Raw genomic sequence first — 22,759 nt, forward strand, 5'->3', positions numbered from 1 at the left:
TTTATTTTTCTGGTCATTAAGAAAATGCAAAGCAGCTTCTTCAGCTGTCTTGTCATCTTGAACTTGTTTCCAAAAGGCTGTCATCAAGTGGTTTCTTTAGGGCAGTCCAGTAAAAAGGCCGCTGTTCAAAGGAATGGGTGGGAGCCTTGGCGTGGAAGGAGATGACTCCAGAGGACTTGATTGCCTTTTTGAGATTCAAACAGTGCAACGTTCTGTGAAGAAAGTGGCTGAGGAATGAGAAGGCTTGTGTGGAGGCTGTGGAAGCGATGCCCTGGCTGACGGTGGCTGTCTGGCTCTCGTACAGGTTACGTGGCAGCTGGTGAGGACTCATGGGCAGGATTTGCAACCAAGGAAGATGTCGCTGAACAGGCACTTCCCCCAGTCCATGGGTGGGATCTCACGGTCTGTCCTTTTGGAATAGCTCAAGATACCTCTCAGGAATTGCTGAGTGGAATTGCAGGTATTAGTTGTGAGCCATTGCTTCTAACCTTCTTGCCTTGCCGTAGAGATTTTCTTCAGACATTTTCTTAACCTTCAAAGCCACACGCAGATCTCTGACGCTTGTTGGTTCATACAGAAGACCGTGCAGTCACCTCCGCTCCCGGGGTTCGAGGAGGAGCGTTCTCCTGCTCTTCTGTCGCGTGTCCAATGCCGAGAACGCTGGAGGCGCGACACCTGAGCTTTTTCTTGACTCTATCACTAAATCCCTCCATGGCCGTGACCACAGGCCCTGCCCCTTTCCAGAGCTGCTGACCAGCAGAACGGAGGTGACACATCCCGCCTTTGGGGCGATGGAAACGCTCGGTAATCAGGGCTTGAGCAGGGCAGCTTATTACAGGGTCTGAGCACCATCAAATGGCAGCTGGAAATAGCTGTGTTTTTATGAGCTCCATGGTGCTTTCGCAGAGGGTTTGTGAACTGAGGAAACACCACCTCCTGGTGCTGTTCCTGACCTTACCTAATATCTTGCTAAATCTTCTCGGTGTTCTGCATGTTTGTTAATGCAGCCTTTCCAGCCCGCTCCGTTCCTCCCCGGCAGGGCAGGAGGTAAGTATTCCTGCCCACATGTGATACTTCAGCAAATGCAGGATTTAATCATTTTCTTCCTAGTTACAAAGCAAATTGCAAGAGGAATTGGAGAGGGAACTGAACCATCCTGTGCCTGTAACCCCATTAGCAGCATCGGGTCCACGAGTGCACGAATTTCTACTTTGCATATAATTCTCACTCGGCTCAATACATTTTCTGTTTACCCATCTGCAGACTGGAAATAATGATAATGCCAACCTGTCAGGCATTATCTGAAGCTTACAGTTGTATAAAAAATGCTAATTGATGAAGGTGAAAGTCTCGCTGATTGAACATTGTTCTGGGCGGCTGTGGGAGCACGAGCGGATCCAGCGGGGTGGTGGCGTCGGCTCGTTCGCGAGGGCACCACGAGGGAAGGAGCCGCGTTTTGCAGGGTCCGCGGGTGTTCCCGGTGTGTGTGTAACGGTGTAACGGTGTAACGGTGTGTGTGTAACGGTGTGTGTTCTCTGTCCGTCCGCAGAGTCCCCCCCGGAGCGCTGTGGGCAGCGGCGCAGCATGCCCAGCGGGGGCCCCGACCGGAACCCCACCATGGAGCCCGCGGCCACCGCGCCCTTCCGCGTCACGGTGAGTGGCTCTCCCCATCCTAATGACCCTTATGGCATCTTAATGACGATTAAGGGGTTTTGCCGGCAGGAAGATGAACTTGCTCATCCCAAGACAAGAAGTGGTATGTGTGAAACTGCTTGATTACTTGTTTTTAAGTGGATGTGTTGGTTTTCCATACTGTCAGCAACGAGCAACTGTAAAATATTTCTTGGTAAAGCAACAAGATTGGAAGGTGAATGTGGAGCAGGTTTGGGTAAGTTGTTTCACCCGGGAGAGTTTCCCCGTGGTGTTTCCTAGGGCAGTTCAGCGTGTTCATGGGTGGATCTGCGGGGCTGCCTCTGTGCAGTGCATCCTCATGCTCGTACAGAAGAGAAAATCCCTTGTAGCAGAACCTGCCGTTAACTAACAGTAAAACTGGCAGGCGGGCGATTCCCCAGAGCCTGGTATCCCCTCCCAGCAGGAACCATTCACTGTGTTCCATTTCTTCAATCCTTTTGCTCCGAGATGCTCTGCTGATATCACTGTTTTGTTGTGACAGCCGTATATAAAGAACGGGAAGTCATTTGGGAGTGGAGCAGAGCAGCACCGCTACCACAAATAACAGCGATCCCAAGATCAAACGGGGTCTCGTTGCCCCATGGGGAAGGGCACCGCTGTGTCCGTTTTACAGAAGGGAGCCAGAGACCCAAAGCATTCAGAGCTGTGTTGACCAAGGGACCGGTGGGTGCTGAGCAGCTCGTGGTGCTGCAGGCGGAGCAGGTGCCAACAGTTCTGCTGCCGCTGGAGCCCAACCACGGGACATCCGTGTCGGGGTGGCTCATCGGCCTCTCCTGCCCTGCAGATCAGTCCGAGGGACTTAAAAGCCTTTGGTTCTTCTGTAGTTGGAATGTGCATGGTGGTATTTATCGCTGCCTGCCCACTGATAGGAGTCATCTCTAACATCCTGCAGGTATTAGATAGACCTCTAGAGTGGATCACAGTAGTTTGTACCACAAGGATTCTGTTCTCTAACAAATAATATCAAATCCAAGTGTCTATTTAATTTAGGAGTGCACCCAGCTGACAAATATAAGCACAATGGTGGGATCATAAACATGCAGCTGAGAGTATCTGGTTTTATATTCTAATGTATCCTCAGTCTGTAGTTAATTCAGCAGAGTCCTGGGAGCTGGAACTTTGCGATCAGCTGGAGTTACAGGGTCTTTTGGGTAACGTTGGGGGAAACTGCCGCTAGGAGAGAAAGCTATTTAGAGATTTAAAAAAATAAGTACAAGCATAAAGTCTCTGCAGCTGGAGATGGGTATACCCAGCATGAGCAACAGCAAAGGCAATTCGAAGGTTGTATTTTCAAGAGGAAAATGCCTGGTAGATGTGGATAATAAGTTTGCACTCAGGTATTTTTATTCAGAGAAGAGGCAAATGGTCTTGGAGCTGGTTTGCTCGCTCTGAGTTTTCTCTGCAGGCCACACCTATTTCACAGGCTCAGCTGCCTCATCACAACCCCGGGTAGGTAGAACCAGAATTTCAAAGGCAAGACAGGGGTGCAATCTGGGAGAAATCTGAGCACACCCAGGTCAGCCGAGAACATTCGCGCTGACGGATGAATCATTAATAGCACTTTGTCTAAGTAGTTTATTTTAGCTCTATAAATTCTAAGCTTGTGAATGTACAACATTCTTGTGGAGCTTTATTCTGTGGCCCTTATATGCAAACTCTTGCTGAATATCTGAGAGCGTGTGTTTTGGTGCTGCCTTATTTGCTAAATGAAATGGGAAGAAGTGATGGGAACCGTGTGGATGGCAGGAGGTGAGGTCTGTTTTGAAGGAGCGTGCGCAGCATGTGCAGATACTGGAGAAAATGAAGCAGCAAAAAGCGTCTGAGATGTCTGCAGGCGTCTGCTGTCGCGGCACGTTGGGTTTTCTTTTTCTGGAGTTGATGAAAGTTGTTCTAAGAGATCCCCGTTCAAACAGGTTGAAACACGGAGGGATCATCTCGTGGTCTGATTCCGCGTGTGTCACCTGTTTGCTGAGCAAGGTGCATCTTCTCATCTTCTTTCAATGCCAAAAGGGAAACTCATGTTTTTCCCCGAGCCCTTGTTCCACAAGCCTCCATCTGATTGATGATCGGTTCCAAATGCTTGGAAACTGAGCATGGCAGACAGAAACACAGCAAAGCCGGCTGGACCGGCATCTCCTGCTTCGTGCTGCTCATCCGTCAGAATCTATTGCAGTAAATGAGTGGTTTTGAACCTTAATGTACTGCTCGTTGATGAGGAAGGGGAAGAATTATGGGAAAATCTGGGTTTGGGAATATTTGTCTTAGTGTACTTGTAGTCAGTGACAATCAAATGTTGTTTATTCCATCTATCCTGCTTTGTTTTTGGAGGAGTGATTCCCATCTTTAAGCAGGTGAGCTTATCGAAGCGGCCGACGTGGGCTGTGGTTCCTCGCGTTGGCTGGATTAGATAAGGGCAGCCTTCGCATGGGTATCTATAGCATTTGTCTGCGCAGACCTGCGGTCCACAATCGTCTCATTTCTGTTCCTGCTCAGCCCTCTGAATGTTATTGCGATTAATATGAATGGCTTCATTATGTACAGTTTTTATGGCTGCCCAGATTTCAGCAGATGTCTGACTTAAGAAATGCATTCTCCCTCACCTTCCCTCATTAACCAGAGGAACATTAGCAGTCAGTCCACTCCAGCCACTGGGAATAGTAATTAGTGCTTCAGTTTAGTGGTAATGGGATTATTACTTTTGAGCCTGCTGCTGTAGGGTTTGATGTTGTGAGCTTTTCATATTTTACAGCCGATTGTTCTTCCCTGACATCTCCATCCTTCTGCTGGTGAGTCTCCGAGGGGCGAGGACGCTCGGGAGCCTTTGGGATCAGCTGTCGCGTCCGTGTTGCGCTCCAGGTTGCTTTCTATGATGTGAAAACTAGAGCCAATGGGGTGGAGGTGCTGCCTTCCCACACAGGAGTGTACCGGGCAATTTAGAGTTAATTGGACGTTACAGTTTTTTGTAGCAACTTTGGAAAACAATAGCTCCTGCTGGTTTTAAAGTTATGGAATATAACCTTGAAAATCAAGTCTTAAGATTTCTACATCTTTGTATGTGAACTAGCTGGTTTTACTCCTTAATAACGAACAAATCTTGCCCAGTCCCAATTATCTCCTGTTCTAAATGATTCTTTTCCATGTAAACCCAGCTGACTCCTGTGCTATCAGAGCTTTGTGTGATCTGATGCAGTCTCAGGAATTCAGGTCTCTAATCCCAGTGACCAGTTGTCTGAGATCCCTGATTCTGAACCTGCTTTGAGCACGAAGCTCAGTGGTTTTAGTCTGTGTCTGATGCATTTCAGGGATGTATTTCACACCACCAGCTGTCCGGTGCTTGGTGTGGACCAGAGGAAAACAGCCGATTGGGTGCGTGTCAGTATAAAACTTAAATATAAGCAGGGAAATTCTAATCCTAACAAATGTATTATATCCGATACACTCATGGAAGAGACAGACTGTCCTGACACACGTTTGCAGGGACAATGGTCTTGTTGGAGCCCTTCCCATTTGTCATGATTCTGCTCCCTGAATGAAGAGGCCTAATGAACAAGTGCTTCAAGAGAAGTCAATATCCAAGAGTAGAAAAAGAAAGATGGAAGGCTTGGCTTAGCAGGAATGTCAGTTAAGGTGTTGCCTTCTTAGGCAGTGACCTCCTGAGAACAGGTAATTAGCGGCGGCTGATGATGCTCCGGAGCTGGAGGCGCCAGCGCGACCAGGCGAGCGCTGGACTCCGCTCTGACATTCACCTTCTAGGAGAATACACACAGGCATCCCCGCATGAATCCGACGTGGTTTAAACCTGGAATGTGTGTTGTATTTTATCAAACAGATCTTGCTCTGCCCACCTTGCGGGGAATTCGGGAGCCGGGGTGGGACAGCTGAGACTTCTCTCCCATCTCATTAGAGTGCTGCCATCTATTGACTGCTTTTGGTAGAGCCTGATTTATTGAGTTCCCGCGCAAATATCTCAGGCCAAGCATAAGTCCAAATGGCCACAGGACTTGTGTGGAAGAGTTGGACTTAGTGACTGGATCAAGAAGGCGGAATGATTTCTCGCTGTTAGTCTGCCCCGCCGGCTGTGCGAGGAGCCTCCTTCCAAACAGAGGGGTTTGGTGTAATGGGAGTCTGAATATTTTTAAGCAGATTGAAGCTGGCTCTGTGCCGTTCTGCAGAGCCGGGTCTGAGGAAGCAGCTCTTTAATCGCTTTTCCCCCCAGACACCAGGTAGAGCTTGAGATTTTCCTCTCCGCAGACCTTTATTCCTCAGTTCCACTATCAGTCATTTGCTTTGCAGGGTCTCAGGAAACACTTGTGTCCTTCTTCTGGTTGAAGCCGCATTGGCTACAAAACAAGAAAAAAAGCAACGCAAAGCACATTGCAGCTCTAAGGTACGTGGTCAGGCTGTCCCGTCCGTCCGTGGAATTGTGTACATTGGAATGGAGGGGAAACCGTTCTCAGAGGCTCCAAGGCCAACCCAGCGGTGCAAACGCTCTTCCCGGCCCATCAGCGTCATCTCCGTGTTGGCTCGTGCTCCTCCATCGTCTGCCCCCAGTGCTGTGCGCTCCTCGCTGCCCTTGGCGCTGCTCGGCCTTCACAGCCCTTCCACAATGAACCGTTTGGAGTCACAAATCAATAGGAAGTCTTTTTGGGTTTTAGTTCTTCTGCTTGTAATGTTAACCTGTTTTCCAGCAATTTTTCTGCCTGTTTGGGGTGGGTACGCAACCGAATTTACAGCGATACAGTATGAGCTGCGATGGCATTCCTCCGTCGACCCTGGTTTTAATCCTTGATAAATGAAGTATTAAATACTAATGGCATAGCAGTAAATGGAAACTCCTGGAGAGATGAAAGGGAGTAACCCTTCTACTGAACATAATCCTAAATGATGGGATCCTAGTTCAGGCTGCTGGGGACAAGGTACTAGGGGGGTTTTGACTCAGTTTTTTGCCTGTGTATAATATACACTATTTTCCATTTTGGTTTATTTATTTTTTTTCAAAAGCCATCATGTAAATTATATTATAATAGTTTGACTTTGGAGAATTTATCTTCTTGTATTATTTGTAGAGCCAAATGGTGCTTCCCTCAGCATGATCACCCTGCCGTTAATTGAAATGTAATTGTTTACTAAACCATTCCAACTAGAAGGGAAAATTACTATCATTTTGGTCTGGCTGCATACATTAAAGCCCCCCTTTTATGGGGACTGAATTTAAGGAGAATAGGAACATTATCACGGGTGATATATAAACATAAAGCTATTATCATCAAACTGTCAACTGCAACTGAATTTGGATAACTGGTGGTAGTGGCAGCAAGAAACATGTAAATTGCTTTGAGAACGTGTGTGTCAGTTCAGGCACCGTGTCTGAACGGGACACGCTTGAAGCTCCGCGTTCCCGGGCAGTTCGGGGATGGAAGGAAGACGAGGTCGTTGTGAGCACTTGTGGTTATTCGTGCTCTCGCTGGTGCCGCTTTGCAGGACTCGGGCGCGCTGGCCTGACTGCGGCTCCAGCACCGGCCTCCCCGCTCGGCGCTCTCACTGCACCTTTTGTGGGTGCATTTCCAGGCTCTCCACAGGGATGACGAGTTCTGAGCGCCCTCATTTTAACTGAAATAGGGAGAAGTTGACCAGCGTCCATGTGATCGTGCAGCGGAGTCAGGAAACACGTCCTGAGCTGTGTTTCTTCATTTCTAATTCCCAGTCACGATGTTAACCACTAGCTAAGCTACTCCTAATTACTTATCCAAAATCCTCCTTCCGTTTCAAGAGAACTAAATATTCTTCTCAAACTCGATGTAGTCATGTGAAAATGAATCAGTGATTTTCGGGACTCCCCGGTGGTCGCTCCCAGGTCCGGGTGCCTGGTCTTCTTGCTTTCTCTCCATGTCAGATTTCAAGCGCTTGTAATTAAAATTAGAGCCCTCTGTCTTATTTTTCGAAGTCACCTTGTTAACATAAATCTCTGGATATTCTTGCTTTGTAATTTTTGCATGTGCTTTATGAGACATGGGAGAAGTTCTGGTTAAGGCATTGTTTTAGGAAAGGGAGGATTTTCCCATACTCAGTGCTACCTAGCACATGAAACTGGTTGTAAATATATGTTTAACTATTTGAGTCTTACCTTCTATATTGAAAATGATCTGAGTAAACATGGAGCTTGCAGCTGGGGGAGTTTCGGGAGGCAGCGGGTTGAGGGTACGCGGGACTGTCAGGTTTCAGCACGGAGCTGCAGCTCAAACCGCTGTGGGTTTATTGTGTGTATCGAGCAGGAGAAAGGAATGACAGGATAAAAGACATGGCGCTGTGACCTGCTTCACTGAAAAGGGCTCGGCAAGGCAGGGAATGGATTTTTTCTTTCCTTTTTGAACTGGGTATGTTCCAGGGAGTCTCTTTTTCAGAGCCTGCAGCCTAAAGGAGATTTTTGCAGAAAGGAAGAGGCATAAGGGCTCATCAGCAGCTTAATTCACACACTGAGGCCACTTCTCTTTAGAAGTATTGGTGATCCCGGTTGAGTTTTTGTGGGCTGGAGCTGGGTTTGCTCTGCTTTGGGTCGCTGTCAAGCAGCCGTGGCTGGACAGCAAAGCCCCGTGTTCCCGGTCTGTGGGGACCGCGCTGGGCCGGCGCTGAGCTGGGGCTGAGCTGGGGCTGAGCTGGGGCTGGGCTGGGGCTGAGCTGGGGCTGAGCTGTGGCTGGGCTGGGGCTGAGCTGGGGCTGAGCTGGGGCTGGGCTGGGGCTGAGCTGGGGCTGGGCTGGGGCTGAGCTGAGGTTGGGCTGGGGCTGAGCTGGGGCTGAGCTGGGGCTGGGCTGGGGCTGAGCTGAGGCTGGGCTGGGGCTGAGCTGGGGCTGAGCTGGGGCTGAGCTGCTCCGTGCTCTAGGTGAGAACAACCAGCCCCGATTTACCTCAGTGACAGCAGCTCCCACCGCGAGGGGAATCTGAGTTGCTGTGCCCCAACCACCACTGAAACATATTCAGGAGTAGGGGAGAAACACACAGTTTGGTTCCTATCTTAGGCCTGGGCAGTGGATTAACAGGGGACCTTGTTTCTAGGCAAGATAAAGTGAAATACTGCGTAGTTCCCAGGCAAGAAAGGGGAAAACAAATGTTTCCGCAAGCTGTCTGGCTCTGCAGCGGGTGTCAATTAGCACGATCCCCTTGATTTCATGTAGTCATTCCAAATGTCTCCGCGTTCTCAGCCCTTGCCCTGGGTCCGTGGTACCGGTGACCTCCAGAGAGGGCTGGTCAGGGGCCAGAGGAGACCAGGAGCAGAAGGTCCCTGGGGCTGTGCCGGGAGATCAGCTCCTTGTGCCGGGAGAAAGGAGGGAGGGAGCCAAGATCTACCTGGAGAGCCCGGCCCAGGTTTTGTGGGACAAACCCGCCTTCTCAGGGCTGTCTGGCTCTTCAGCTCCGTCCATTCCTCACTCCTGTAGAACCGGTGTCAGAGCCATATGAGAAACACCAACAGTTCCTCTGAGTTTTTATGGAGAGAGCCCACAGGAGGAATGTTTAACATTTCGGCTGGAAGTCAGGCTGATAGGAAATGCTAATTCACATTTCAGTCTTTTGATCGGTGCGTATTGAATGATAATGACGAGCGATAGCACTTGGCGCTCCTGTAGCACCTTCCTTCTGAGGCTGTTGAAGTATTCTGCCCATCGGAAGGAATTCAAGCTTCCAATTTATCACAATGCCTTAAAATAAATGAGGAAACTAAGACATGGAGAGATTGTTCAACTTTCCCCATCTTTCACAATCTGTATAAAAGAGTTGGGACTGGATAGTAGTTCTGCTGATCGTCTTACAAGGAGCGAAACCAAGATACTATTTAAAATGGTGAATGAGATTAAAACCGTCCAGATGACTGATGTTTAGAACATGTTATGTGTTGTTTGTGGCGGTTGCACAGTTTAATCCATGCTCAGGTGCTCTGTTGTGTTTTTATCTGTTGTATTGTTTGAATTCCCCCCTCGGAGACAGACAAACAATCCCAAACTCTCACTGGATTTTTCAGCACCACATTTGGATTTGTATCAGTTCTTCAGTCTCTTCCCTTTCCAAAGGATGCTCTGGACACAAGTGGTACCTCGTGCTCATTTCAACTACAAGAAGAAATATGGTAGTATTTCCAACTTGTCCCTGGATGACCAAGTGCAAACAGCCTGTACTAATTAATAGGCTGCATGGAGACGAATGTGACCGGTTTCATTGCTGTGAGATGAGTGAAAGGCAAAAAGTAAACAAACAAAAGCTTTAATTTGTTTAAGCCCCCAGGCACTGAAAAAACCTGGGATTGCTGGTAGCACAGAGGAAAAACAACCATTAAAATACACAACTTGACAGTGTCCCTTTAATTTGTTTCTGGGTCACAGATAAAGAATTGCACGGCAGATACAAAAGGTAGGATAATAACCACATTCTGTTCTCCCGCTTTCAATAGCGCTGATATTGTGCTTTCAGAAAACAAGTCAAATAGTGCAAGGTATTATTCGAGTCTCTTGGAGAGCTCCGGCAGAACACGAGCATCCGTTTAATCGGGACCTTCATCTCTGAACTTCTTCCATTGGGGAATTTGCATTGGTTTAGCTCAGGGATACTAGGTATTAATTTAGATATTAAACTGATTGCAGTGGAATTAATATAAATGTGTGCCATTGCCACAGTTAACACTGAATAGTTGGCAATATATTTATTCCAAGTTTTAACTTAATTTCTGAGCCATGTTTTTTCTCACTTATGGCTATTAAAGAGAAGTATTTAGTCTAACTATGCCATATTTTGAGCCACAATTTCCTGGACTTTCCCTGTGGTAGATGGTTCACATCATTGTGTGCTTTGGTAAGAGCTGGAGTCGTGCAGGAGATGCTGGAACTGCTCTGGTCTGTGTTGTTCCCTGTGGAAGGGTCTGACGTGGAAGAGCTGGTGGCCCTTTCTGCTGCTACATGAGGTCGGTTGGAAGTTGTTTTGGAGTTTTCTTCTTCCAACCCAACTCTGAACTGGTGCTGCCTATTGTGCAGAGGTTCCTCCAGGTGGGGACACTGTTGTTCCAAACCAAATGCAACCACTTGGCACTGCAGATCTGATTCGGATGCTCTCATGATGATTACGTGGTCTCATGGTTCTTGCAGTTGAATAACTGTTTGCTGCCGTGGGTCTGTATGGAAACGTACATGCTAAGATGAGTTTGATTTCTAGATACTTTTTTCAAACTTTAGTTACCATGGAAACAGGATCCACTTTCTCCTCCATACTGTCACTTTTCTTCCGCACTGCACTCTGGTGAGGAATAGGCTGGATTTGTCCTCCACACCCTCTTTTTCCCCTGGTGAACAGGGATACTCATGGCTCAGGCATTGAGGATGATTTGAGGGAGCGACAGTACGAGCCGTGGTGCCGCTCCCGAGGTATTCAGGTGCTCCTGGCGCTCTGCCAGCAGGTTCCTGCTTTATCTTCCTCCATAATTACCACGGATCATATCTTACCTGCAACACTCTTCAAAGCGCCAGGGAAATTAGCTCCAGAACTAATCATGTCTTTATTTCTTAAATGGCTCAATGTCGGTGCGTACAGCGTTCTGCGGGGTGGGATTCACGGTGATGGGCACAACCTGCCCCTGCCTGCCCGTCCCCTAAATGGCTCAATGTCGGTACGTACGCCGTTCTGCAGGGTGGGATTCACAGTGATGGGCACAACCTGCCCCTGCCAGCCCGTCCCCTCCCGCCGTTCCCACCGACACGTTTCCCGTGCTGTGACGGTCCGGCCTGACCGCAGTGAACGCTCACGGTCCCGCGCCCGCCCCGCAAGCGGAGGGAGATGCGCCCGGTGACGTGCGGAGCTGCATTAACTCACGTCGTGTTCACAGAGCAGCTGGGAGCCCCGAGGGGCTGTGCCGTCACTTGGGCCCCGTGTCCCGCTCAGCAGAGCTGCTGGAGCTTCTGCTCCGAGACACGGGCAAAGGTGGAGCCCAGGGCTGCCTTCACCTGCCTTCCTCACGGATTGCAGGAGTGGGTGGAATCTAGGATTAGGTTTTCTTCCTGTACTAATTTTACTGAGCTGTTTATTATCTAGTTTAATACTGAGAGCAGAGGTCACCGTGTCTTGGGAGCAGGCATGTAGTATGGAAAAAGATGGGGACACAGCGTGACCAGTTTGTGCTCCCATGGCTGGTTAAGAAGAGGGGCAAAGGGCTTCCAGGTACCTTCATTAGTGTTTTGTGCCTCCCTGTCAAATCCAGATTTTTCTCAAGATTGACGAACATTCACGTCCCTTCACAGGAAACGAGGCCCCGAGGTGGCACCACTGGTGGGCACACAGCCTGCCTTGGTAATTAGCAACTGAGTCAAAAACAGTTAAGGAATAAATGAACGAGACTTAAATCTGCCTGATAGAATTGAAATTTCCTGCTGGGTGACAAAATTCTGCTTTAAAGATAGCAAATCCACTGCTAATAATTAGGCAAGAAATAATCACTGCTAAGACCCAAAAATAGGATCTGCCACTTACAATATCTGTCTTATTATTCTGCAGAGGGATAAAACAGCAACGAACTGCATTTTTGCCTCCAGGTCTTGAAGGATATTCCTTTTGGTTCATACCTCTGGCAAACTTTCAAGTTGAGCGTCCCATCATTGTCAGCTGTGGGTTTCATTGCTGCCCCACATCACATCCTTAACCCAAAGACCAGACACAAGGTACAAGCTTGGAAGGACAAGGAAAGGAATAAAGGTGGAGAGGAGTCGCAGGGAGTAGTCTCGCATTGTTTTTCCATTTAAATTGATGATTGGATATCTGTGATTTCATCTGAGAAGGAAGATCGTTTCATTTTGCGTGGAGGGGGCAGGTAGAGACCTCACTTCCAGTCTCTAGATGAGGTCTCTGTATTTCTAGTCTCCAGTTTCTATTTTAATAAGGAGGGGGCTTTGAGAAATATTTTATAGATTTATAAAGCCACCTAAAGTTCTTGATTTTTTGGGGTATAACTTCAAGCAGAAAGGCGCCTTCTACTCCATCCTGAGGGTTGTTACCTGGCACACCCCAAGCTTTCTTAACCAAAAAGTGGCCTGGTGTGTGTGTCAGGAAGGTCAGAGGGAGCGCTGGGAGCCAGGCTGCCGTGCTGCTCCGAGCGCCGGGTATTTATCTGTTTAGTGCAGCTTTTCTCCTTTATTTTCAAAGCTGTAAGCAGAAGATGAATCAAACTGAAATACTAATTCTTAGAAATTTTGAGGTTGGGACAAGTGAGCTTCATCTTAAGTATTTTCACAATGTCTGGAAATCAAGTTGTCTCGAAAGCTAGATAGCGAAAAACGCAAGGCTGCTGTATTACCTGGGTTATAGCGGGTGTTCACTGTACTTTTACAGAAGTTAACGTTTTTGTTTGATTGCAGCTGTAATTATTGATGAATACAAACGTTCCGATTTAAGCTTCAGAAACGTAGTGAAAGTCTCTGTAGCCAGGAGCATCTGCCTGAAACACGAGTCTCGTATTTGCATGAGTAACTTCAACTGCAAAATCACACAATGAATCCCTGCATTCAAATGATAATAATAATTTCTTATTCTAAATATACCATCTACCAACTGCTTTTTAAAATTTATTGGCCTAGCAGATGGTTGTGTAGGAAATGCCTTATTAAAAGCACTCAAGATTTGTCGATGGAAACGCAGCGACTCGATGTTGGTGCCTTTCTGGCCATCAGTTTTGTGGGAATGGGGTTGTCTCCCGCAGTATCTGCTCTGCTCCGGAGGTTCCCGACGGGAGCCGCGGGTGAGCAGACAGACACCCCGTGACACCCCCGTGCTCCCGGCCGTAAATCAGAGCAGGGAAGGCGCGGATAAAACACGCTCATGGAACAGATGACTCTCTATCATGTAGCAAAAGTGGACTTGAAAAGAGAGCATTAATGCAAACGGATTTATGGAGGTGCTTTTCTCGTGTGTTGCTCGTCTTGGCGAGCTGTGGTACCTGTGTTGAACAGGGCAAGGATGGCGGAGCTGGGACGGGAATGGAGCATCCTGGAGAAGTGACCCTGGCTCTGCGCTGGGGTCAGCGTCCAAATCACCCACCCCCTCTGCCTTCAAACTCGTGTTCTCTGTGACCTGCCGAAATAATCGATTTTGACAGGATTTTCTGCCTGCGCTCCCTCATTTCTCCCCTTCTGGGGCACTGAACTTGTTCAAGCATCTTCCCATGGCCTGTCTTCGTTTAAATCACAGCTGCGTTGTAAAAGCAGGATGAATGTAATGATTCACAGCTGATAGTGAGTGTTTAAGTCATTATTATGCCACAAAAAGTATTGTGAAAGTTTTAATGTATAGGTGTGTGAATAATTGTCTGTCAGCTGGGGATCATCCCCTTTAATCTGAAAGGAACTCCTTCGCTCCACATCCGAGGTTTTAAAAACATGATCCTGATTGGAATGTGTTGTTCTCCACTGTAAAATAAACCTCATGTGTGTACAGCGCATGGGAGACTGAATGTGAAACTCGCTGCATTTATTGGAAGTCAAAATGCTTAAAACTATGTCCTAAGCAATTGAAGGCTCTGAACTCACGGGATGTGTTTCAAAGTGTTCAGTAATGCGTTAGCTGTGTGTTTCCTGGACTTGGAGTTTTTGTTTAAGGTCATTTAAACTCTCATGAGTCTAATCCAGTGTGGATGGTTCTTTAAAATGTGCACAGAAAATTGTTGTGGTATTTCTTAGGAGTCTAGAAATGACTTTTCCACCCCTGGCCTTGTCTCGCATTGGGTGTTTGCTGAGAAACGGGGTGCTACCCCGGCAGTACGATGGCTCCAGGTCTGCAGTAGCTTTTTGAGGAGCCGTGTCCGCAATAACTGCAGCAGGTCTGCCATCCCACAGGAAAAAGGGGCATTTTTGGGATGCCGAGGGACCAGCAGAGCTCACAGGGTTTGCAGACACGGTGCTGCAGGTGCCTTTTGGAGTCCGTGATCTCAGCTGCATGAACAAGACGTGCAGCACAAAGCACCATTAAAACGCTGTCTTGGAGCTGTTTGAACAGAGCGGGTGTACCCGTGACACCAGCCGTCCCGGCTGGCTTTCCAGAGTCCGGCTTCAGTGGGTTAAACACGCAGGCAATTACCTGCAGTAAAACAAACTTACCGTGGCGGCATTAGTTTGTTTCTTAAAACCTTACTTGGAGAAATGTCTTTTTATGTTATTCAACTTTAGTCTTTGCAGTAACAAGTCCCAGAATATGGATTATGTGATGCATTTTGTTTGCTTTCTAAATGACTGCCATAATTACATTACAAAGCAGGCTTCCGATGCAGTGTGAATCCCTTTGTTCGTTCAGACATCGCCGGGACCTTCAGGGACTCCCAGAAGGCGCTTTGTGTGGTCCTGAGCTCGTCAGGATGCAGTTTTTGCTCTGCTGCCATCACACCTGCCATGGTGGTGCCAGCACTTGGGTTCGACTCCTGTTCAGCGGTGACAGCTTTGTTCTGGGGGACTAAAGACGCTCAGGAAGCTGATCTGAGCGCGGTTCTCTAAGAGGGAGCAGAAGAACGCGGAGCTCAGAGTCTCTTCCCTGCATCCCAAGGAGCAGCGCAGTCCTGGGATGGCTGAGCTGGGCAGGTCCCGGCAGCTGCTTCTGCCAGGATTGTTCTTGCTAAAAGGGGTTTTGTGTACCAACAGTTTGTCATCTGGGATGGGTGACCCCACTGTGCCACTTTGCTACCAAAACTCTTTCACCACATTGAAATTCCCGGGTGGGCTCCTCGCTCGGCCTCAGCAGGGCGGGTATTTTTCTAGTCGCTTCTCTCTTTGGGTAAAGAAATGTTGTTGTTCTTCAAGGTTACTTGCATTCTACCTGTATCTCTGTTTCTGCATCATTCGTCCCTGATTGCTCAATTACCCTCTCCTACATTCCTGAGGAATATTTATCTGTCTTGTTCGCCTCTGAGATGTTGACAGTATGATAATTACGGAACTTTGAACAAATAATCCCGAGTAGTGTGGTTTTGTTTTAATAGGAGAACAAAAGAATCCAAATGGAGGAATCAGGCGATCCCTGAGCAACAATGGCTGGTGAATGGCAATTGTTTTCTAGATCCTTCCTGGCAGTTTTATTCCTTCATTTGGACTCTGTTATCATCCCCCTGTTCCACGTGCACGTCGCACACAGGTCGTTGGCGCTGCCTGGGGAGCGCGGACAAACACTTCCCAAGTGTTGTGTTGCTTTACCATAAGGCCTTGGCTGGCCTGGAGTGTGTTGGTCGTTTTCTTGGTCAGGGGCTGTTGAGAGGCTGGGAGGGGAGTCACAGAATCACAGAATCGAGTCCTTCCCTGCTGGAGAAGAGCCAGAAAAGGAGCAGTGAAATTCTGCAAAGAAACATTTAGCTGCTATTGGGGAAAATATCCCGAAAGCACTGAGAGCTGCCAGGCAGTGAGAGGAGACCCTGTGACCAAGACATTTTCAACGAGATTGCTAAAATCTTTACAAAACCAGAGCATAAGCAGCAATCTATTATTGGCCAGAGGTGGAAAGGGATGAGATGTTACGCGCTGAAGCTATTGCTGCTTCTGTCTGTGATTTGCTGATACTTACTTGCATGTATTAGGTTTGCCATATTCGTAATTAACCCTCAGTGCCTCTCATTTGACGTAATTCCAGTTTTCCTGACCTAGACAGACCCGCACTGTCCCCTTGGTGACCTGTGGGACGCCAGCGCATCTTCATCTGATTTTTTCAAATGGACTGAGCCGAGTGTTTCCAATGACACCGCAAATTGGATTAATGCTGTGCCGTAGCAGGGCAGTGTTGCTAAGCAGCACTTACCAGGAGGAGCAGCTCGGGTGCCCCAGCTCCGGCCTCACCCTCTCGCCGGCTCGAGGGCTGGAGCTCCGTGTCTGTTCTCTAAGCTGGATGCCGGAGCGCAGGTCTGAGCGCAGCCCATGCAGCGGTAGGGTCTGAGCTTGTGTCACCATCTGTCACTGGGCACGCAATGGTTTTGCAGCTATTTTTTCATTCTTTTGGGTTTTATCCTGATTCCAAGACACTTGTGTCTCAGAGGGGCTTTCCCTGTTAGTAGTTTGATCTTTTCTAGGGTGTTTTACTGGTGGTGAGTGTTGCCTGCACATAGGAGGACACAATTCTGCCCTGGACAAGCTCTCAATATAAACAGAAAAGCATATAAAGAGCGTGTAATATAGAGGGCAATACTTTAATTACGGAACTCCCAAGAATGCAGCTGGGCTAGAGGAGCAGGCGGTGTTCAGAGGGCAGGATTAGCCTCATTTGTCTGCAGATCAGAATCAAATGCTGTTTAAAGTTATAAATGAAGAAGAAGAAATGGGTGATGTTCTTATGATCTCACCAGGAAGGCACGGCGCTCACACCCCAGGTTGGATTTTCCCTCTCTCGTGGTTGGGGACACCAACTCCTCTCTCTTTCTTTCTTCCTCCATCTAAAAATTACAGAAGGCAGAAATTCATACATTAGATTTCCGATCTGTGGAGGTGCAAAGTATTGCTATAGCAGCATAATTTATCAGCATTAAAATCTCTGACATACCGTTCTCCCAAGGAAGCTGGCAATGAAAACTGCACATGGCACAGTGTCATCTCCTTCTGGTGGCAGTGAATGGAAAACCAATGGGAAGCAGAAGGAAAGTCACGTCGTACCGCAGCCCTGAGTTCTGATTTCCACATCCCGCACGAGTCATCCAGCAGTTGTTGAGATGTGAAATACAAGGTAGTGAAAGAACGCTGCGATCATTTCCCACAGAAAGTATTTGGTATTTTCTGTATCAGTTCCCTGTCTAGGGTTCAAAGCTATTGCTGGGTATGAAGAAGTGGCTTGATAACACGATGACAGATTTCTGGCCAGGCTGGCGGCGATAAAGAAAGTCCAGTCTCTTGCTTTTGGGCACAAACTGCTCAGCAGTGGCGCTTAGGGAAATATTGCAGGATATTGGCCAGTTGCGTATTTTAGATCTTCTCCTTCCCAGCAAATACTGGTCAGTCTCCATAGCACACCTGATGGAGCCGGAGGAACAAGAGCATGAAGAGCCGATAGCATGAGCATGAGGCTGGTATCACAGTGATATCATGAGTATGGGGCTGATATCAAAGTGATACCATGAGCATGAGGCTGATACCACATGGAGATCATAAATATGAGGCTGGCTGAGGTCTGAGTACTGAGGGAAATATCTTAGCGATGTTCTAGATGATGCGCATCCTCAAATTTGCTATTTCATAGTCATTTCTCTGTACTATAAAAATTCTCTAAAGGTATTCTTCATGGACAAAAAACTTCCGACAAGAGCTTTGTTACCTTACACGTTGGCTTTGAGTAAGATGTGTATAACCTGATGGCCCGTGTTACGTACATGATGCTATTTCAATCATGCAAATAGCTCCCGGAGAAATACTCAGTCCACATGAATGCACGTTACATACCTCGCCTGTAAGTAAAGTGGCACTTAATAAATGTGAAACACCTTTGCTTATCTAGATGTTTCAAATTCTTGATGCACTTGCAAACAGGAAAGTCGCTTCCATAGCAAGAGCCGCACAGGTTGCCCCAGGAGATTTTGCGAGCTGAGGAAGACCCAGTGTGAGCCATGAACGTCCAAGGTGGGAAGGAGGGTTTGAACAGCACAAATGACAGGCTGGGGAGAAGCCAGACTGTGATTATCTTCCTGCAAGACATAGAAAGGGTATTAATTTACGTGCAGAACTCAGGTTGTGCAGGGCTTTGCCAGCTTGTTTATATGTAGCTAATTTATTCCTTTGGTATGACCGCGTGTGAAAGGAACACTCCTCCAAGCTTCACCCCCAAATCTCTTTGAAATGCTACCCCGCTTTCTCCGGCTAACGTGCTTGACCCACTGAACTGTTCTCGTATCTGTAAATGCTGGACGCCATCCTAGTATTATACTTTTATTGCCTTATTTAGCCAAGAGATTAAATGTAATGTTCAGATTATGTAGAACATTAACTCCTAACAATAAGCAAATAACACATTAGAAGCTTTGCTATTAAAACGTTTAGTGCTGGCTTTGCTGTGGAGCGCTATAGGAACTGTGACCGGTGTTCCATGCGGGAGGAGAAGGCTCCATACATTCAGCGCAAGGTCTCTTTCTCCTGTAAAGAGACCTCTCTCCCCTCTTTCTCCTGCCTGGAGCTGACAAGTCCATATGCCGTGTTTACACGTACGCTATAGGATATTTTGACATGTAGCTAAAACACCCGAGTCCATTCCGCTGAAGATCTGGGGGTTTTTGACCCGGTGATGAAGTTGTCGCCCGTCTCCCGCTGGCTGGGGAGTGGGCGGCGTGCGCGCCCGGGCTGGGCCGCCGCAGCCGCAGCCTCGCGCGGCGTCGGGAGCCGCGATGTGCGAGCCTTGTCTTTCAGACAGTATTTTTATGTGAGCTGATGGTTGCCAGGGCAACGGAGGCTTCGGGGAGTCTCGCGCCGCCGCAGCGGCCCGGCCCCGGCGAGCCCGGGGAGCAGATGTTGGCGAGGACGGCGCTGCCGGCAGCCGCGCAGCGAGGGAGCCGCACGGGCGGGCTGCAGGGGGGCAGGAGAGCAGGGCAGCGCTCGCTCGCTCCTTCCCCTCTTTTTGTTGTAATTTAGTATTCTTGTCTCACCCCACAGGGGTTCCTCAGCCGTCGGCTTAAAGGCTCCATCAAAAGGACAAAGAGCCAACCGAAGCTCGACAGGAACAGCAGCTTTCGGCACATTTTACCTGGCTTCAGGAGTGTGGACAATGAAAGGTAAGGGGATGTTTCTCGGAAGGTGTGTGAGAGAGGATGAGGGTGTCGATTTTTCCAGGTCTTGGTAATATCCTGCTTATCTTACTCCGAGCAAGGGCCACATCTGTGATAGAAGTAGACTTGCTTAATTGCGAGAGGGGTAATTTTAATTTGTTGCCGAGTATGCAGTGCAAGCCCTCCCTTTTTAGGTTGAGTAACATGTACAGAGAAGCCTGACTGCTCTGCTTTATCTTCCCTAATAAATCCTAAGTTGATGCACCAGTGTATAAATAGCACAGAGATGCAGCAGCCACAGCCAAGCGATGCAGGTGAGGGAGGGAGGGGAGAGACGCTCACGCTGGACCACACTGAACATTACAGGGTTACACGTCGTATGAACAGTAACATAGAACAATAACAACCATAATCTCCCCAAATCCCCCTTCCCCACACACACGGCTCCAGCAGAGCCGCTGTCTCCGGCATTAACACGCAGGGATTCTCGGCGTGGGGCCGAAGCTGCTTTTTCCGTGTGAGCCGTGACGGGCGTTGGGTCCGGGGGGGATGCGGCGCAGGAACGTGCGGACGGGTCGGATGAGGCGTTTGACATGGGATGGCCGGTACCGGAGCAAATTGCAAGCGAAGGAGAAATGAGACCTTGGGTTTATTCTTCAGTTCAGTCAGAAAGTATATAGCAGCTTTTTAGTGGATTTGTTTGTATTTATATATGTGTAGGTTTATGTCAGTGTGCGCGTTGGACAGACGCACATTCTAGGTAAATTTATGTGTAATTTCACGTGCAGATGAAGGTCATGGTCGGGTAAGACAGACTGCATTTCCAGCCGCAGAAACAAACGAGTGGGTTTGCTTCCAAAAGGAAGATCTTTCAACCTTACGTGACTCATTTGGGGAATGACACACAAGTACTGAAGTGCCAGGAAAAGTCTGTATCTGAAAATGATGCCAAATTGGACATACACTGATGTAACCGTTTTGTAGCAGTGGCATTTAAAAATATCAAGAGGGTAATTTAGAACCCATTGACTAACTGCTTCACTTTTAGGAGCAATGACAACTTTTACTTAGTTTTAACTATACTCGTTCATTGGAGGGGTCGTGATTTTCTGAAGCCGGCAAATGACAATTGGCAGTCTCCGTTTTTCCTTACCTGACCTATTGCAGCCTCCTCAGATTTTCCTTCTGGATCCTGCAAGTGACAGGACTGTGCAGAGCGACGTTTCAGGGGCTGCTGTCAGGGAACAGAGCTGGTTTGGTTCCGGCGCTGCAGTTTTCACAGCTGCTCCAAGTAGGGCACTGTGTTCGTACGGCAGAGCAGCCGGTGCGGCCGGGAACTCCGGCAGCGCTGCCGCTTCGCTCCACGAACAGGCAGATTAGACAGTGCCTTCTTCCTACCTAGATGAGTTTTGTTTCTCCCTGTGAACTGGCAGTATAGGACGTGGGAATGAAGTGTTTTGGCCAGCCCTGCAGCCACAGTCGTTTTCCCAAAGGAAGCCTCGCGACGTCCTGCCCTCGCAGCGCCGGAGCCCTGGGCTCAGCGCCCGCGCACATAGAGGCGTCTTTGCTGCAACTTTGCTCTAAAGGGATTCAGCGTGTGGCTGTGGTGCATTGTCATGTAGAGCTGAAAGGGTGGGTTAGAGGAGAGGTGCCATTCGCCAGCCTTGAATAAAACGCAAGGATTTGCTGGTGTGAGCAGTTAGAACTGGACAATGAAAGGCTTCCATTGGGCAGGTTACGCTCACGAATGTGCTCGGTCTGCGGTGCACGGACGTGTCCCGATCCGGAGGACGCTGTGTGACAGCGGCTGCTCACCCCGCCTTTCCAGCAGGGTCAGATCCAGCGCCTGAGCATCCTCCTGCGGAGCATCGTGCTGGTGCTGGTGCTCTCGCAGAGGTGCAAGAAAAGCAGCAGCTGGGCTTCTCTGTCATGCATCGACGTTTCGGTTTTTTATCTTCCTGAACGTTCCCATCCACATCTGCTAAGATGCACAATGCACTCACCTCTGTATATGGAGGGGTTTGAGTCTTTTCGGTCTCTCATTCATTTTCTGCTGTGTTTCCTTGTCTGTCTTGAAATCCAAGGACTGTTTCAAAGAAGCATCTGGTATCTGAATATTTGCCTCTTAAATATTTGATTCTTGACTCCATCTTGTATCCAGGCTGATTGTTGGCGAGCTGCTCCTCTGCTCATGGAAGTAGCCGCTATAACAGCGTCTGTGCTGGAGCTTTGGAGAATTTTTGCCGGAGATGCCGTAGCAAAAACGAATAGGGCATTAAATGCAATCAAAGCACTCAAGGTGGAAATATTGAGCTATAGTAGATCATAAATGATTCTGTTATTTGGCTTCTGTGTATCTGAATTGGTACTGTATTGTGTCTCTTAGTTTCCTTTTCTTGCATGTCCTCTTTATTGTACTGTGTACAGCAGATGCATACGGGTATATGATACGTGTGTAAACATGTACAGTCAGATAACAAGCTGGACGTGGCGTGGATGCAGAGCAGAGGATATAAACAAACCTATCTATGCTTTTTATCCTGTGTGTGCATTTACATACAGCACATGCATTTAAAATGGAAAAGTATTACCTCCTACAACAGTGAGGAATTTCTACAGCGTGACTTTTATAACAAAGGAAATAACATGAAACATTGGGAAAGTCACAGAAGGTCTCGCTGGCACCAGCTCGGAGTCGCGTTGGTAATTGGGGGCCGGTCCAGTCTGGGAATAGGGAGCAGCTGGTTCCAGTGGAGTCTTGCAAAGCTGAGCTTATAAACGGGGGCGGGGGGGTGTCCAGGAGGGGCTGGCGGCTCTGGGATGGGGGTGACCGGGGCGCGGGTCCCCGCTCTCTGTGGTTCTGCCCCACGTGTGCGGGTGTGTTCACAGCAGCTACGAAACTTGGAGAGTTCTGCTTTAGTAAAACCTCGCCCAACCATATTTTCTCAATGGAGAACACAGGAGGAATTGCTCAGAGTGATGTGATATGAAAATACACTGATTATAGTGACGCAGAGCTGATGTTTGTAGAAAAAACATGCTTGTTTCTCATGGTATTGGATTTTACATTGACTGAGAAGAGACCTTTTGTTTGAAAAAAGGTGGAATCAGGGGTCTGCACCAAGTTGAGTAAATTACTGTGGGGTTCACATTGATGTAGTTGGCCAAATTTTGCCATTCTTTTGCATACTGTTTTTTTTTCTATGAGTCCTATTACACTAACAGTAATACGATTATTGATTGTGAATAAGAGAAGCAAAATCAGACCCAGTATAACTGGTACTCTGGACGAGAGGTGCGTTAACATGGTACAATCAGTGCGTATCAATGTGAGG

General features: G+C 48.2%; 1 protein-coding gene across 7 annotated transcripts in view; it reads left to right on the forward strand.

The window, feature by feature from the left end:
• DAB2IP (DAB2 interacting protein) overlaps positions 1-22,759 on the forward strand; it is a 145,512-nt gene that overhangs the window by 34,402 nt on the left and 88,351 nt on the right. For 4 of the 7 annotated variants that reach the window (XR_014185618.1, XM_082068133.1, XM_082068137.1 and 1 more), the window contains exons 2-4: positions 305-460; positions 1,550-1,653; positions 19,312-19,430. Coding sequence is in view for 5 of the 7 variants with exons in the window: in XM_082068133.1 (XP_081924259.1) it covers positions 305-460; positions 1,550-1,653; positions 19,312-19,430 (379 nt within the window). In the remaining 2 variants the exon portion in view is untranslated. Of the gene's footprint in view, positions 1-304; positions 461-1,549; positions 1,654-19,311; positions 19,431-22,759 lie in introns of those variants that run through there. The other 3 variants (XM_082068139.1, XM_082068138.1, XM_082068140.1) reach the window with 2 other exon arrangements.

This window comes from Streptopelia decaocto (genome assembly GCF_964273445.1).
Source record: "Streptopelia decaocto genome assembly, chromosome: 17".
In the NCBI taxonomy this organism is placed as follows: Eukaryota; Metazoa; Chordata; class Aves; order Columbiformes; family Columbidae; genus Streptopelia; species Streptopelia decaocto.